Source organism: Sminthopsis crassicaudata, chromosome 1 (assembly GCF_048593235.1).
Source record: "Sminthopsis crassicaudata isolate SCR6 chromosome 1, ASM4859323v1, whole genome shotgun sequence".
Classification (NCBI taxonomy): Eukaryota; Metazoa; Chordata; class Mammalia; order Dasyuromorphia; family Dasyuridae; genus Sminthopsis; species Sminthopsis crassicaudata.
In genome coordinates this window covers 394053797-394071473 of record NC_133617.1, presented here as the reverse complement: position 1 = coordinate 394071473, position 17677 = coordinate 394053797, and the positions used below count along the sequence as shown (strand labels likewise).

General features: G+C 39.5%; 1 protein-coding gene and 1 long non-coding RNA gene across 5 annotated transcripts in view; one reads left to right on the top strand and one right to left on the bottom strand.

The window, feature by feature from the left end:
- CIAO3 (cytosolic iron-sulfur assembly component 3) overlaps positions 1-5956 on the bottom strand; it is a 30095-nt gene extending 24139 nt beyond the window's left edge. Inside the window, exons 1-3 of one of the 4 annotated variants that reach the window (XM_074279746.1) lie at positions 5741-5884; positions 3197-3292; positions 2481-2565 (exon numbers count right to left, since the gene is read on the bottom strand). In XM_074279746.1, the coding sequence (XP_074135847.1) occupies positions 2481-2565; positions 3197-3222 (111 nt within the window). In that variant the 5' untranslated portion in view covers positions 3223-3292; positions 5741-5884. Of the gene's footprint in view, positions 1-2480; positions 2566-3196; positions 3293-3970; positions 5594-5740 lie in introns of those variants that run through there. The other 3 variants (XM_074279747.1, XM_074279744.1, XM_074279745.1) reach the window with 3 other exon arrangements.
- A 34-nt stretch (positions 5957-5990) lies between these two features.
- Positions 5991-7207, top strand: LOC141549807 (uncharacterized). Its single transcript, XR_012484449.1, has 2 exons — positions 5991-6186; positions 6469-7207. It is a non-coding gene; the product is annotated as an uncharacterized LOC141549807 (long non-coding RNA).
- The last annotated feature ends 10470 nt before the right edge of the window (positions 7208-17677 follow it).

Below are 17677 nucleotides of genomic sequence, written 5' to 3'. Positions count from 1 at the left end.
TCACTGGCATCTTGCCATCTGCCAGATAAAGTCTAACTTCCTTACCATGTAAAGCCCTCCATAATATGGTACAACACTATCTTTCATTTTCTCCTTTTCCCCTTTTTATTAAGAGTTTATTTGTTAAAATTCAATTTTATTTTGTTTTATTTTTTTTCCTGAGTCTGGGGTTAAGTGACTTGCCCAGGGTCACACAGCTAGGAAATGTTAAGTGTCTGAGACCAAATTTGAACTTGGGTCCTCCTGAATTTAAGGCTGGTGCTCTATCCACTGCACCACCTAGCTGCCTCCCAATTTTATTTTCAACTCCAAATTTTTCCTTCCTTTTTCCTCTTCCTCCAATGGAGAAGAAAAGAAAAAACAAAACATGACATATACCATGTATAGTCATGTAAAACAAAATTCTGCATTAGCCATGGTCAAAAAAAAAAATATGAAAGAAAAGAGAGCTTATTCTGCATTCTGAGTCCATCTACTCTCTACCTGGAAATAGACAGCATTTTTCATCATGAGTCCTTTGGAACTTTAGTGGTGAGTCACTATGTTGGAGCGAAAGTCCCTCAAGGTTGAATAACTTTACTATTCCTGTATTAAAAAATTCTTCTGGTTCTGCTCACTTCACTCTGAATAAAGTAAGTCTTTCAGAACTTGTCCCTCTCATCATTTCTTTTCTTTTTTTTTTTTAATTTATAGCTTTTATTGACAGAACATATGCATGGGTAATTTTTTACAACATTATCCCTTGCACTCACTTCTGTTCCAACATTTCCCTTCCCTCCCTCAACCCCCTCCCCTAGATGGCAGGCAGTCTTATACATGTTAAACACCTCTCATCACTTCTTATAGCACAATGGTTCATATACCACATGTACCACAACTTCAGACATCCCCTATTGCATTTCTTCAGTTTCTAATTCTTTGCCACCACAAAAAGAGATGCTATAAATATTTTTGTTAATATGGGTTCTTTCCTCATTCTTTGATCTCTATGGGGTATAAACCTAGTAGTGGCATTATTGAGTAAAAGGATATGCACTGTTTAAAAGCTTTCTGGTATATTTCTAATTTGCTTTCCACAATGACAACCCTGTTTTTCTAGTCTTGTCTCATGCTATTTCATTCCATGTTACTTTGCCTTCCAGCTGAGTCAGACTACTTGCCATTTCTTATATATGACCTACCTTCATGGGCTCATTTTTCCTTCTGCTCAGAATGCTCTGCTCCTCTGCCTTGGGCCACCCCCTTGCTCTTGTCCCTATTCACAAGTCTGCTGAATTCTCCCCATGGCCCAGTTCTAGCATCCCTACCTCTGCAACCCTGAGTGTAGGTTAGTAAAAAGGCCTTTTGGCTTGGGAGTCAAGAGACCTGTGCTCTAGCTTCAGTTCAGCCTCTGACTAGGCTGTTCTCCCCAATTCAGAAGCATTTTTGTTAACTGTGATCTTGTATTGGGTGCTGGGGGAAAACTACATAGCTTAATTAAACTTAGCTATGTTATGGTCCTAGTAGAAAGATGCAAAAATACCATGGGTGCTCTCCTATGACTCTCCACATTTGATAATGAGCACTTTGCTTGCTCCTCTCTTCATATAAGTAACTTTAATACAGAATCAGCTTGATCAGGGCTCATAGCTCAGTATAACACTAGTAGAACACTCAATAGAAGACCAGGAAATCAAAGTTTTAGAGGAGACCTCCACATATACATCAAATTCCCTAAGTATGAGAGCAGAGGCTTTGAAAAGGAAAACTGTAAGCCATGTAATGAACTCTTTCTGAAAAGAAAGAGTAAGGTAAGTGGGTGAATTCAATAAATCACTGGACTAGATGATAAAGATGTACTGGAGCTAGCTTTGTGAGAGGTGATTTTAAAATTTCAGTGTGAGCAGTGACACTTCAGAGGCTACAAATCAGAGCTTGATATATTGCTTTGTGGATTATCTAGATTTAATAAAGTTAGAGAAAATGTTAATAATGTAGATTAAATTTTAAAATGTTGTCACACATCTATTTCCCCCCAGAGAGTCCTTTATTAAATATTTACCAGCATACTTCTGGATGGAGGGAACCTTAAAGGAAGAGAAGTTAAATGATGATGGCAAAAGGAAAGACCAGAAATGGAAGAAATATGTTTCTTCTATCTGCTCAGTGAATGAAAGGAGGAGCAACTGGTACTGGAAAGGGTGGTCAGTGATCGCTCAGTCAATATAATCCAATGTCTTTAAAAAGAGGCAAGTTTCTGTTATAAAAAGATGGAAGGAATGTGGAGTAGAGAGATCTAGGACAAAGGGAAGTCTGCCAGCAACAAAATAGGGAATCCAGAAGTTATAGTAGAATGGAAAAGTAAAAGGTAATCTGGATGAAGGAAGGATAGGGCTGAGAGGACTGAGTATGGAGAGAGATTGAAGAGAAGATATATCTCAGCAGATGGGAATTCTAAATTAAGGCCCAGGAAAAAAAGAAGCAAGTGGGAATATGCTTACCATAACACAAGGGTGTGACCAGTCTCTTAAGGGCTCCTCAGAATAATGCTTTGCACACAGCCCTCTGTCAATATGGGCTCTCAGCCTATTGAGAAGTCAAGTGACTCAGATAGTTATATAGCCACAACAAGCAGCAAAACTGTTTTGGGGACTAGAACAAGCCTCCTCATTTCCAAGCCACTGCCTTTTCCCACTACATGACATTCAAGTTTCATCCTCGGACACGCTTTCATTTCCTGCTATTAGATCACTGTAGATCTACTTGAATTATATAAATTCAATCCAAATTATAACCAGGTAAGAATTCAGTGAAGTAGCTTGATTTTAATATAAAGAGTTTGATTTTGATTATATCATCAGCTAATTATGCAACAGATGTTCACTCAGGATAAGTAGTTTTCATTTGAAAATCTCACTTTAAAAACTTGAACATGCTAAAGAGAAAAGAGACCAGTCACTTGCCATATCTTTCTTAAATGAATATCATTTGCTGAACAAATCACATTCATTGTTCTATATGAATGGACTCCTCCATCCTTCCCTGATTACAAGAGAAGAGCTCTGTAAAATCCAAGGACTGATATAAAACATAAATTACTTCTGTGTAACTAGCATTCAAAGATGGAAAGCAAGCTGGAAGAACAGAAAAATGGATCTCAAGATGTTAGTTGCAATTTTGTGTTGAGGAATAGTGAGAAAAGCCCCCCAGTTCTTACTTGATTAACTTGGAAATAAGTCCCATCGTCTTCAATCTGGATCTTGGCTGTGCCTTTTCCAAGTTTCTTTTCAACTTTCATAGGCTTTATGCAATCCTAGGCCAGAAAAAACATACAAAAGCCAAATAGTGTAAGAGGAAGAAAATCCTAGTTATCAGAGATACAATGTACGTAGGTAGAATTAGAAGGGCTCCTAGGGATCATTAGATCTAACCCTGTCAATTTTCTGAGAAGGAAACAGAGGCCCGGTGAAAGGAAGGCACTCACTCATTATCCCACAGCAAGTAAATGGCAGAACTAGCATCGAGACCCTTGTCTTGCTAATTTCTAGTTCAATACTTTTTATTCACTGTGAATACCCTGACCATAACACAGGGTTTTATAATTTAAAAGCTCTTTCCCCACAATCACCCTATGGGGAAAGCAGTACAAATACCATATTTCCATCTTATACATAAAGTTATTAGTCCAAGATCCGTCACACAGCCCGTATTTAAGTCATATAGGACCCGGACTCCAAACTACATTGCAGTAACTTCTGTCTGATAAAGTCTTCTGCAGAATTGAAAAGGTCTCACATAGCTTTACTGATTATTTTAAAATTTACCTACAAAGATATTATCAAATATGTGCATTAACTTTTTCATTTTGTATCTCACTTCTTCAGCCCTTCACCTTCTCTTTCCAACCAATCCTGAAATAGTAAAAATAAGCTAATTGTTGAGGCTTGTTTCTGCAAGCAGAAATCTTCAGTACAAGATAAGAGTTGCTTACCTTGTTTTCACACAGAGAACAGTTTTCTAACATTGTGGAGGAACCCAAGGTTATTCAGCTGATCATAAAAAAAGCCCATGAAAGGTTCACTCTAACTAGCCAATGTCCGCCCTGCAAGTGTCTATACCAGCCCCTCTAAAGATCTCGACTTTCCTTTTTAACAGCAGCAAACAGGAGGTGTGGTCACTAAATTCAGGATGACAAAATGCTGCTTTTGCTCCTGAGAGGGAGGTCTGTGAGAAATGTTCTGCATTAGAAAATCTGCTGCATAGACCATATGCAAGAACTTCCCTTTCTCTGCATCTTCTCCCTAGATTCCCCGAGGCTAACCCAATAGTGCCAGAAATCCTCCTTAGCTAAGAGGAACAGAATCCTTCCGGGCATGCTGTCATTTCTCACAGATAAAATACCCCTCAGGGACCGAGACAAGTATAAAGTACAGCACAAAGAGCCTGGGAAGAGGGCTCTAATCAGGATTACAGAGCGGTCCCAAGCAGGAAAATGTATAAAGATCAGCAGTTTGTGGTGACAAAAACGGAAACAAAGTACAGGCTCCACAACTGGGGTCAGGGTTAGAGTGCGCTCCGTGCAGGTGGCAGAATATTACCGATTCATTTACAAAGATGGCTATGAAATATTCACAGAAGTGGGGAAGCCGTCCGCGCCATCTGTAGGGTCAAACACCGGACACAATGTATACATATGTATTTACACAGAGACTAAAAAGAAACGAAACGCGCCAGCAGAAACCAAAGCCGAGGGTTGCGTAATTATAACCACCGGGTTTGGCCTCGGAAGGAGACACCCTCCTCCCCTCATACACAGACAGGTACTATTGACTTTTTGCTTTTATTTCCCGTTTTAAAAATGCAAAGGATGTGTGGAGGCCGGAAGAATGATGGAAAAACCAAAGAGAGCAGCCGGGTGACTTCGGCCCCAGGCACAGCCATCGTGGCGACAATTCACAGCTAGAACCGGGCTCGTAAATGTTACAAAGTGCCTTCCGCTCTCTGCCCCACCTCGGGAGTGATGACTTTTACCAAGGGCACACAGACACTACGGACTGAGAGCAGTCTCGCAGCTGGGAGACCCGCCTCGCAAGTAAAGGGCTCGGCAAACGTCGGGGGCGGAGGAAAGGAGCCGGCACCGAGCCTCCGCGCGGCCCGGCCAGGCCCGTTCCAAAGCGCTGAGTCACGGTGCCCCGGCGGCTCCTCCCAGGCTCCTCCCCGAGAAGGCCGCGTGACACCGGAGGAGGGGAAGGTGGTGCGTGTGTGGGTGTGTAGGGGGGTGCGCAGGCCAAGGCCTCTCTCTCCCCTCCCGCGAGGGCCCCTCTGGGGCAGCTCGGCTGGAAACCGAGTCCCAGGCAGCTCGAATTCACGTGGACAGGAGCCAGTGTCAGAGGCAGGATTCGAAAACAGAACTAGAGACCAGGCTAAACTTAGAACTTTTGCCACTCTCCGTGAGGAGAGGGAGGAGTCCTGGCTTAGGCCCTCGGAGGAGCTGGGTCCCTGAGCGGGTTCACAGAAAGCTGGAGAAAGCACCATTGCTGGAACTCAGTTTTCCCCATCTGAGAAATGGGAGGAACGCCAAAGGAAGGCGGCGACAGCGTAATTCTTTAAGCATATAATTCAGATAAGCCCCGCCCCCGGCCCTCCATGACGTCACTAACAACCCTTCTCTGGTGCCCCTACCCCTTCTTGCAGACCCTCGCCACCATCAGCCACCAGGCTTCCGTCCTGAGGCTCTTCCCCCCCGGAACTCCTGGCCCACCTGAGACGGCCCAATGAAGTCATCCAGGTCCGTTAGTTGCAATGCCCCGCTGAAGGGCGACGCCATGACGGCCACACTGCTGGGTGGCGCTCCGGCTCAGACGGGACTGTCGTCAAAGGGCTTGCAGGGTGGTTCATTTCCGCCACACTGCCGTCAAGAACTACTCACGCACGCCCAGCCCCTTTCCCCCCGCCTTTCACTGGAGGTCATGCGCACGCGCAGTGCTTGTACTTCTGGAGCGCCTCTTGCTGAGCCCCTTCCTTTTCTGGGAGCGGGTGGCGGTAACTGTGGTAGTGGCGTCTGCTGCCCCCTGGCGGGGTCTCTAGCTCTGCTCTTTATTATTAAGCACCTCAGCCCAGAGGAGCCAGTGATCAGACATCCAGCCTACTAAGAGGCGGTCATTAAGCACTTCCTTCGTAAGAGGTGCGGGTTACCTCAGTGCAAAGGTGAAGTGTCCCTGCCCTGGAGACGCTTACCGCCTTACAGGGGGCAAAAGTACGAAAGAGGTAGCCACTCTGTGGGAGGAGCAGCACTCGGGGTCGGCCTCAGGCGCTTACTAGCTGTGTGAGCCTGGCCGTGCCCTTTAACCCCGTGTGCCTGTTTCCTCATCCGCCGCAGTGTCTATGACAAGAAAACCCCGAATGAGGAGTGAGGGAGAGAGGGGGCTCCGTGAGCTTGTTCTGTGAATGTGCTAATAACCTCTTCTTTGTAACTGCTTCTCTCGGTAGTCCCCGTATGCTGAGTTAGGCGGAACCTTTCCCGGAGAAGCGCGCCAGAGAGCCCAGGACCCAGAGACGCTGCAGAGAGGGACAGAGCGGGGATCCAGAGCGGCGCCTGAGAGAGGAACCTCAGCCCCTGGAGCTCAGACAGAGAGAGAAGGCGGGAAAGGGGGGGGGGCGGGCAAAACGCATGGTAAGGCTGGAAAGAGGGATGGGGCCCTGGTGTATCAGGAGGTGAGTTACATCTGTAACTGTGGTCAGACTTAGGCTTTAGACAAATCTCTTTTTTCTTAAAAAAAAAAAAAAAAAGCCATCTGCATCTAGAAAGAACTATGGAGAGCGAATGTAAATCAACACTTGCTATGCTCACTTCTTTTTTCTGTTTTTTTCCCTTTTAGTGGTTTTTCCCGTTTGTTCTTTTTCTCTCCTAACATGATTCATAAAGAAATGTGTATTTAAAAAGTTAATATAACCAGAAAAATTAATAAATTAAAAAAATTTCTCTCCAATTTAGGTTATGGATGGGCTATGATTCTTGCTAATGAGGAGGCAGACGTTGTTTGAACAGAAGTCAGAACACTGGAAGGCTCTGCTCTGGGTCTACAGAAAAACTCACCCCAAGACCTGGGGGTCAGAGTGACAAAACTGCGGGATCATCCCTGGTCCTTTAGGACACAGCTTCTTTTTTCTTTTTAAAATTTTTATTATAGCTTTTTATTTACAAGAAATATACATGGGTAATTTTTCAGCACTGACCCTTGCAAAACCTTTTGTTCCAACTTTTCCCCTCCTTCCCCTTCCCCTAAATGGCAAATAGACCCATACATGTTAAATATGTTAAACACAATATATATATATATACACACACACACACATGTCCATACAGTTATTTTGCTGCACAAGAAAAATCAGACTTAGAAATAAGATAAAAATAATCTGTGAAGGAAATAAAAAATGCAGGCAGACAAAAATAGGAGTAGAAATTCTATGTAGCAGTTCATAATCATCTCCCAGAGTTCTTTCACTGGGTGTAGCTGGTTCAGTTCATTACTGCTCCATTGGAGCTGATTTGGTTCATCTCATTGTTGAAGAGGGCCACGTTCATCAGAATTGATCCTCATATAGTATTGTTGTTGAAGTATACAATGATCTCCTGGTTCTGCTCATTTCACTCAGCATCAGTTCATATAAGTATCTCCAGGCCTTTCTGAAATCATCCTGCTGGTCGTTTCTTACAGAACAATAATGTTCCATAACATTCATATACCACAATTTTTTCAGCCATTCTCCAATTGATGGGCATCCACTCAGTTTCCAGTTTCTGGACACTACAAAGAGGGCTGCCACAAACATTCTTGCACATACAGGTCCCTTTTTCTTCTTTAAGATCTCTTTGGGTTATAAGCCCAGTAGTAACACTGCTGGATCAAAGGGTATGCACAGTTTGATAACTTTTTGAGCATAGTTTCAAATCGCTCTCCAGAATGGTTGGATGCATTCACAATTCCACCAACAATGTATCAGTGTAGGACATAGCTTTTTAAACTGGTTTGCAGCCCCATATGGGATTTTATAATTGAATGTGGCAGTTGTGAAGTTATGATTTATTACCAGTAAATGTTTGATTTGTAATCTATATACCCAAGATCATGCAAAAATTTCTTGGGTGGAAAAAGAGTGGCCAGTGAAAAAAGTTTTAAGAAGCCTGATTTAGGGCACCAACCCTGGATGGAATTAACACCAGAAGGCTCTGTGACCCAAGGACTTACCAAAGGTTCTCAATACATCCTGGAAGTGGGTTTTAGTGAGTTAGATGCCTATATCTGTGTTGTCAGATGGTATCTTTTCAGGCAATCAAGGCTTAATGAGCTATGGAGCAAAATTTAATAGGCTTTAAAATGAGGATCTGTTCTTTATGCAATTCAAATTAGAGTGGGAATCATTAGCTCTCATAGGACACACCTATAGGAGTATTGAAGGAAGATCCTTTAAATGACTGGTGACAAATTGGTTGTTCACAAATTGACTGTAAGTCACTACATTGACATCAACTAAGTTGTGATTGCCATAGGGTATACTGGGCATATTGTCTAGTTTGAAGTTTTTAATCTTTTTTTTTTTCATAATGTATATGAAGATATGCCAAATTACTTGGATTCTTAAAAATGCAACAGTTATTATAGTGAATGAATTGACATTGTTTGCCAAAAAAACTATTAAGAGCGTTGTAATTCTTTAAGACTAAAGCTTTACCAAAATAAGATACTTTAAAGTTATCCCCTTTGGCCATGGCCAAGTTAGAGAGAAAATAATTCTGTTAGAAGTTCAGTTCTTATTGAAAGTATATTCTGTTTAATTATGCAATTTGCTAGCTCATTATTTTACCTTATTCTCTAAACTTCTGGGAAGATGTCTTGCTGTTTCCAGAAATATAGTAATGTGTATCTCAGCTTTAAAGTAGTTTTTGTAGTTCTAGTAGGATTTTTTTTTTTTTTTTTTTTTATTGCCCTTCAGTTCCTGGGACTATAGATAACAGATTTTTGTGTGCTTTCTTTGCCATTCCATTTTATTTTGCCAATCATTGCCCTGCAATCCCTAGGAACTAGAAAATAGAAACCTTATTTATTTTTTAAATCAGAGATGGAACTTTTTCTGCATACAAAGGAAAAGCCAGTGAGTCATCTTTAATGCTGGACTGCTCTGCCCCCAGTTAGCCTCCCAGGTGCTGACTCCTCACCTGGAGTGCTGCCATATTCTAGTAATTCTCTTTTTTGCTGACATCACATCTGTAATCCCATCAGTCCAACTTTGGTGCTTCAGTCCCCCCTGAGATTCCTGAGAGTTGTTGTCTCCCACTAGCTGATACGGGATCTTTATACTTTTAAAATAAATGGCAGAGAATCATTGTTGATGCTTTCATCATTTGTTGTTTGTTGTTGTTTGGCAATGTATTTACTAACCAGCATTGCTTATTGTGAGGGCAATTTCCTCTACATGTTGGAAGTAATATGATTAATTTCCCTTTTTAATATTTTCCTGCAGATGCCAAGAGTAATTTTAATTCAGTTGGTAAAAAGTAGGGTAATAATTTAATCTATATTTCCTATATTACAGAGTTTTTACAGGGACCTGACTCCTTTTAACTAGCTCCTTCTAGCTTCAAGGAGGTGGGAGGTAAGGGAAGTCATTAATTTTTGTATTCTAAGATTTTGTGTACAAGGACAGAGACAGGGGTCATTAATTACTTTTCTAGGATTTAGTATACAAGGGGAAGAGGGGAGTCATTAATTCCTGTATTCTAGGATTTAGTGTACAAGGCAGAGAGAAGGGAGTCATTAATTCCTGTATCCTAGGACTTAGTCTTCAAGGGGGAGAGAGGACTCAGTAATTCTTGTCTTCTAAGATTTATTCTGCAATTCTGTTTCCCCATTAAAAAATGCTGAGGAATTGAGTCTCAGAGGACCTTAAAAGATCACACAATTAAGTAAATGTGAGAAACAATGGGCTCATCAGTTCTGAACTATTTCTGATTTAGTCTAAATCTCAGACTCCTTTTATTAGTTTACCCTACAGCATAGGACAATGAGGATCTGGGTTCAATTCCTGGTTCTGCCACTTACTTGCTGTGTGACTATGATCAAGTTGTTAATCTCTGTGCATGTTTCCTTTCTGTAAAGTGAAGATAATGTTGATGTTACTTACCTCATAGCGAAACTTGAACAAACTTAGGTATTTCCAGCACAGGAAATACCAGTGGGATCAGGGACTTGTCTCCAGCTGACTCTTATAATCCAATTCACGGTAGTTGCTGCTCTCAAACAGCTTATGCTTAGTGTGGGCACAGTTATGAAAATACAAATTAAATATAAGAAATTGGGAATATGTGTCAAAAGAAGTCTATATGGTTCTTGAGGTGAACCTTGAAGATTCATCTTCAACCTTGATAGGGATTCCAAAAGGTGGAAGAGAGTAGAGAAAACTAACAAAGGCATGGAGACAGGAGGCGATTTGGTTCCAAGCAAGCCAACTTGGGATATAAGATCCTTTGTGGCCATAGATCCTTCTGGAGATCCAGTATCTCAGACTCTTTGTCTGCCTTTAGATTATACTTCATTATTTTGCCCTTTGGATCCTGATGTTCTTTCAAGTTGACCCATACTTCTAGAACTCAGCCATGTCTTCTGTTTCTACCTACACTTCTTAAGCCCTGTCACTTCCCTGATAATAAGTGATTTGGTTCTCTCTCTAGAAGCATGCTTCCTTTCACCTCATTTCACCAAGATTAAAATATGATTCTTGTGGGAAAGTGCTCTGTAACCTGTAAAATGAGCTACACTAAATCACATGGTCCTCCTATTGATGAATATTTGCCTATTTGTAGATATGGTGGATGTGTGCTGCCTAGTATTTTGACTTTATGGATTCTGATTGTATAGTTAAATGTCGTGTGTAATAAAACATGTGAAAAAGTAATTTTATAGTTGTTTTTAAGGAAAGCAGCTATTAGAGAAAAGAGCTGAATAATTATTGCAGGAATAAATATTTTTAAGAACTTATTATATACTAAATTCTAGAGATACAAAGAGGCAAAAGACAGTCTTTGCATAATTTTGATTACATTAAATTTAAAAGTTTTATACAAACAAAACCTATGTAGCCAAGATTAGAAAGCAGAAAGCTGAGAAATAATTTTTACAGTTAATGTAAAATAAAGGCTTCATTTCTAAACTATGTAGAGAACTGGATGATTCAAATTTGTAAGAATCAAGAGTCAATCCCCAATTGATAAATGGTCAAAGTATATGTACAGACAATTTCAGATGAAGAAATTAAAGCCATATATAATCATATGAAAAAAATGCATTGATTAGAGAAATGCAAGTTAAAATAACTCTGAGGTATCACTTCACATCTGTCAGATTGGCCAAGATGACAGGAAAATATAATAATAAATGTTGGAAGGGATGTGGGAAAACTGGAACGCTAATGCATTGTTGATGGAGTTGTGAACTGACCCAGTCATTCTGAAGATCAATTTAGAACTATGCCCAAAAGGCTATTAAACTATGTATATCCTTTGATCCAGCAGTGCCACTACTGGGTTTATACCTCAAAGAGATCATAAAAGAGGAAAAAGGACCCACATGTGCAAAAATGTTGTAGCAGCTCTTTTTGTGATAGCAAGAAATTGAAAATGGAATGGATGCCCTTAGTTGGGGAATGGTTGAATAAGTTATGGTATATGAATGTAATGGAATATTATTGTTCTATAAGAAATGATGAACAGGGTAATTTCAGAAAAGCCTGGAAAGACTTGCATGAACTAATGCTAAGTGAAATACTTAAAACCAGGAGAACATTGTAGACAGTAATAACAATATTATGTGATGATCAATTATGATAGACTTAGCTCTTCTCAGCAAGATACTAATCCAAAACAATTTCTGATAGATATTGGATGAAAATGCCATCCATCCATGTCCAGAGAGAGAACTTTGGAGACTGAATGAGGATTGAAGTATTTTTTTTATCTCCTTTTTTGTTGTTTTCTTTTTTGTGTGTTTTTTTCCTTTTGTTCTGATTTTTCTTTCAAAACATGGATAATATGGAACTATGTCTAAAATGATTATACATGTGTGCCTACATCATATTGTTTGCTGTCTTGGAGAGGATGAAGATGAGGGAGAGAGAGAAAAAAATTGAAACTCATAATCTTAACAAAATGAATGTTGAAAACTAGCTTTACATGTAATTGGAAAAATCAAATACTATTGAGAGGAAAAAAAGATGGTCCTTGAGCTCAGTGGCATTTAAATTTAAGTGTAAGTGATAGCCATTTAAAATGGCATAAAAGAATGTAGATTTGTGTACTAAATCTGAGGATATAGGTGCTACAAGTGCCAGAGGGGTATGCAGTGGTACTGTTGTAGAAACTATAATTATCCACCCCTGACTACTTTTTCTGATTTCTGTAATCTACAGGGAATCAGGCTGTTAATTGATTGACTAATAAGCTAGGGAATGTGGCACTACTACTAGTAAGTGACACTACCCTGAGACCCATTAGCCCAGTGGTAATGTTAGGTGTGCATTGCCTGTGCATGGCTTTTGCCAACAGCTGTAGAATCCTTACTGCTCACCAGAGGGCACTTGACAGCAAGGTCTTTGATTGCTTCTCCCGCTGGCTCAGCTCTCCTAGGCACCTGAACATAGATGACATAGGGTTCTGTGTGGGTCTAAGAGTATGACCTGAAATATGCTTAAAAACAAGTAAAATGGGAAGATCTCTCATCTCTAAGCTTTAGGGAAATCTCCTGCTTACTGACCCTATTCAGAGATACAAACTTAGCTTTTTAAGGGCTAAGTAATTTATTGGACCAAAGTAAGATTATTGTAAATAAATTATAGACTTCCCTCTGGTCCTTTTGTTAGTCACCATGATTGCTCAAGGACTATGGAGGAGGATCAAGGAAGTATGGGTTGAATTGGCTTGATAAGAACATGGCAGAAAATAGGAGGAAAGTACTAGGGTTTAGAATTGTCTTCTGACCTATTGTGCTGGAGTTCCACTGGGGTGATCAATCCCATCAATTCCTTTCTGTCTGTTTCCACCTAGTACCATTCTGCTGGTTTCATAGGTTTTAGATTTTCACCTTCCAGTCTCCAGGATTAGCTTCAGTTCTTCCTTCATTCTGCCCAATTTAGGCTATAGCATCAGTGTCAGGAAAAGAGGGTGTGGGGAAAGGGGCACTCCCTAATTTCTTTTTTTTATTCATAAAAATTTATTTTATTTTTTCTCTTGCAAAACCTTTTGTTCCAAATTTTCCCCTCCTTCCCCCCCCCCCAACTGGCAGGTAATCCAATACATGTTAAATATGTTGAAATACATGTTAAATCCAATATATGTATACATATTTATACAGTTCTCTTGCTGTGCAAGAAAAATCAGATCAAGAAGGAAGAAAAAGAAAAACTGAGAAAGAAAACATTGCAAGGAAATAACAACAAAGAGTGAGAATGCTACTTTGTTTTTCACACTCTATTCCCACAGTTCTCTCTCTGGGTGTAGATGGCTCTCTTAGTCACTGCACAAGTGGAACTGGTTTGAATCATCTCAATGTTGAAGAGAGCCATGTCCATCAGAATTGATTGTTGTATAATCTTGTTGTTGCCATATATAATGATCTCCTGGTTCTGTTCATTTTACTTAGCATCAGTTCATGTATGTCTCTTCAGTCCTCTCTGAAATCATCCTGCTAGTTGTTTCTTACAAAACAATAGTATTCCATAGCATTCATATATCATAATTTATTCAGCCATTCTCCAATTAATAGGCACCAATTCAGTTTTCAGTTTATTGTCACTCCAAAGATGGCTGCCACAAACATTTTTGCACATGTGGATATCCTCTAATTTCAAGGCTGCCTTGTTACCCCAGGAGCTCCCACTTTCTCAGAAGCTTCTCTGCTTCTAGGTGCATGAAATGATGAATTGGAGGGTGTCCTCTGTGCAAAGCAGATGAAAACAGTCTGAGGTGAGATGGAGCAGGGTTAACCTGGTGAGCTCTTACACAAAATGTCACACTCATTCTTGATCTCTCTACAACTTCATCCTGGTCTTGAATTTAGACTTAGGTGGTCCTTGCAAACTGTATCATCTTAGAAATGGAACACCCCTTATTGCCTTTAAATTTAAAGGAGCTGGCTTCCAACAAGTAGAAATATCATGTCTCACTAATCTTGTGAGATATATGTCCTTGACTTACAAATATCTGAGTTATGAATAGCCCATATGCTTCGGATCACCTATGGGCATAAGCTCTAGCTCTGATTTAGTTTCCCAATCACTTGGAATAAAAGAGTTACTTTCTCATGCAAAAAAAAAAAAAAAAAATCAGCATATTTTTCTTTCCAAGTATCTCAGTCTTCCTCTCCCTTTCTCTTGCTGTTAGGTGACATCTCAAGTTGGAATGCATTTCCCTAAACAAATATTTTTATAGCTGATTATTTCCTGACCTTTAGTATACTTGGGGTAACCCATAATTAATTTTACAAACATGAAAGCCTCATATGGTTGCTTTCTGTACCTTTAGGTTAGTTATGAAATTATAACTGGGTGGACAGGTACAGTGGTTCATATGTCTGACCCGGTCTGGCATTCCTGAATTCTTTTTATAAATAGGGGTTCTTTGAATCCAAATATTCTTGAGTTCATTAACTAATTTGTTAAGTGTTATTATATCTTGCACATGGTGACATATACATGTTTGTTTGAATGAAGACTAGATTTTTTGCAGGGTTTGAGAAAAGGAACTATTTATCACACTCACTGCAAGAATTGAGTCATTTAATGGATATAGTGAAGATAAAATTGGTAGTTTTTCAAGCTCCATTAGCTACTCCCATGTGCTCCAGGCTGCTTGCTTCTGAGGTGTGTTGTAGTTTTGTTCAAATAATCAGTAAATCTAGTAGCTCCCCCCCTTTTTTTTTAAAGCTTTTTATTTTCAAAACATATGCATAATTTCACCCTTGCAAAACCTTGGGTTCCAAAATTTTTTTTCTCCCTCCTATCCCATCCCCTCTCCTAGAGGGCAAGTAATCTAATTTATATTAAAGATATGTAATTCTTCTATACATATTTCCACAATCATCATGCTGCACAAGAACAAATTAGATCAAAAAAGGGAAAAAATGAGAAAAAACCCCTAAAATGCAATCAAACAACAACAAAAAAGTGAAAATACTATGTTGTGATTCACACTCAGTACCCACAGTCCTCTCTCTGGGTTGTGATGGCTCTCTCCATCAGAAGACCATTAGAACTGGCCTGAATCATCTTAGCAGCTCACTTTAAGGCTAGGGTTAAGTATAACAGTCCCAAAGGTCCACTTATTTTCCTTCTCTTTACTTTTTTTGGGGATTATTTTGGAAGAAAAGTTCTGAGTTATGTGATATTAGCTAGAATGGAAATGTGACATGGCTCCACAGAATAATGTAAATTACCTTGAGTAAATATAAATAGGAAATTAAGCTCCAACTATCCCATGTGAACACTTGCAAGCAACTTTGGACTATTCCTGGTATTATGTCTTTGTTTTGTTTTTATATTATATCTGAGTTGATCTGGGATGGATGTGGGAATCCATTATACCATTCTGTCCTCTTGCCACTAAGGACTGGATCTCATGAGCTACTCCCTTAAATTACACTTAACCTAACAAATCTTAATAAATCTATATTTATACAATCAAGATGGTGTGAGCTCCTTCCTATCCTTTTCTTTGGTATCTCAGTATTCTCTTGGAAGATCTACATTCCTATAATTGCTATATCAGGGCAGAACAGATCAGGTCCCTTATATTTGACCTTACAATTAATTGGCACCTGCACACTTATTTCTGATTGTTTGAATCAGTCAAAAAACTGTTTGCCTCTAGTCAAGACACCAGAACCAAATGAGATGATTTGATTTATTCTGGCCTCTCAGTAGGCTTAAGGAAGATAGCATATAAGCCATACAATCAAAGGATTTCTTATAGGAGACAATATCACATATAAAGAGAAACAATTTATTTTACAAGCTAAACACAAAAAGGATATCTAACTTTATAGAAGACATCTAGATATAATGGAATATAGAACTTAATTTAAGAATAAAGTATGCACACAGAAGCTAGCTGTTGCTATAAGAAAGGAGTCAGAAGAAAACAAAAATGTCATTCATCTGTATAAACAAAGATTCACTGATCACTCATAGCTAATGGTTTTTGATAAGTCTGTGCCTAGTCTTAGTCCTCTTAACTCTCCTGAAAGTTTCTCAGAATTTTAAGGCATGCTATGTAGATCACTGTGATAGGATCCTGAATATTTCAGAATGTGAGTCAACAAACATTTATTAAGCCTCTATTATGTGTTAGGCACTGGGGATACAAAAAGAGGCAATAGATAGCGTCTGCCCTCAAGGAGCCCACAATCTAATGGGTAATCAATAAACAAATATGAACAAATAAGGCATGACAGAATAAGTCAGAAATAATTAAGGGAGAGAAATCATTAGAATTAAAAGAGGTTGGGAAAAACTTCCTGTAAAAAATGGGATTTTAATTGACAATTAAAAGAAGCCAAGGAAGCCAGCAGATGGGGATGAGGGAGAGTATTCCAGACATGGGGGATGGCATATGTTTGGGTGAGGCAATTATAGTTGTGACTTGTCCAGGATCACAGTGTTAATTATTTGAGGCTAAATTTGAACTCAGGTCCTTGACTCCAGGACTGGTGCGCTATTCATTTCATCGGATAGCATATATATATTTTTAAATGTACAATTCTAGTGGAAGACAGCTGTAGTTAGGAAGAGTGTATTATACTTAATTGAAATATACCTCCCTGTAACTTCCACTTATTGTTTCCAGTTCTGTTCCTTAATCATTTTGGGTCACTGAGGTAGATTATAGTTCTGCTTTTTCCTAAAATGTGTACTGACTCACTTCTTCAGACCAGAACTAAATAGACTTGAGATGGTATCTAGTTGGTTAGGGGATACATATCTTCAGTACCATTGTCTATCAGCTCAGTGTTTATACTATTAATAAACCATAGAAGTGGATCAATTAAATGTGGGATTTAATCTCTGCACCATGAAATATTGGTCAGGATCGAATGGGGATGCTGTGTCCTATTGCCTGTAATTTACTAAAAGCTCACAAACTTCTTTAAAACTGTATTTCTCTCATCCCATATTTATGCAACTGATATTCTGAAACCAAGCAGAAGTCTAGATTTCTGTTGTACTTGTCCCTTGCTTTATAGATGAAGAAACTAAACACCATAGACTCATTCAGTGCTACATAGTTGGATTTTTTTTTTTTTTTCTTTTTGGCTAGGCAGTTGAGGTTAAGTGATGTGTCCAGGGTAACACAGCTAGTAAAGTGTTATATGTCTGAGGCTGGGTTTGAACTCAGGTCCTCCTGACTTCAGCATTGACATTTTATCCACTAGTTGCCCCCCATTTTAGTCAAAATGATGGAATGAGAGGAAGCAATTGAACTTAGGTCACCATGACTCCTCCATGATGATCTAGAAAACAAGTCAGTCTGAGTTCTAATTGGGATAGCTAAGAAAAAAACCACAGGGAGTCATTTTTTTTTCCAGCTCATTATGACTTAGGGGAGACAGAGAGGTTTGCAGACATTGGGGGTGAATTTACAGTGGGATAACTA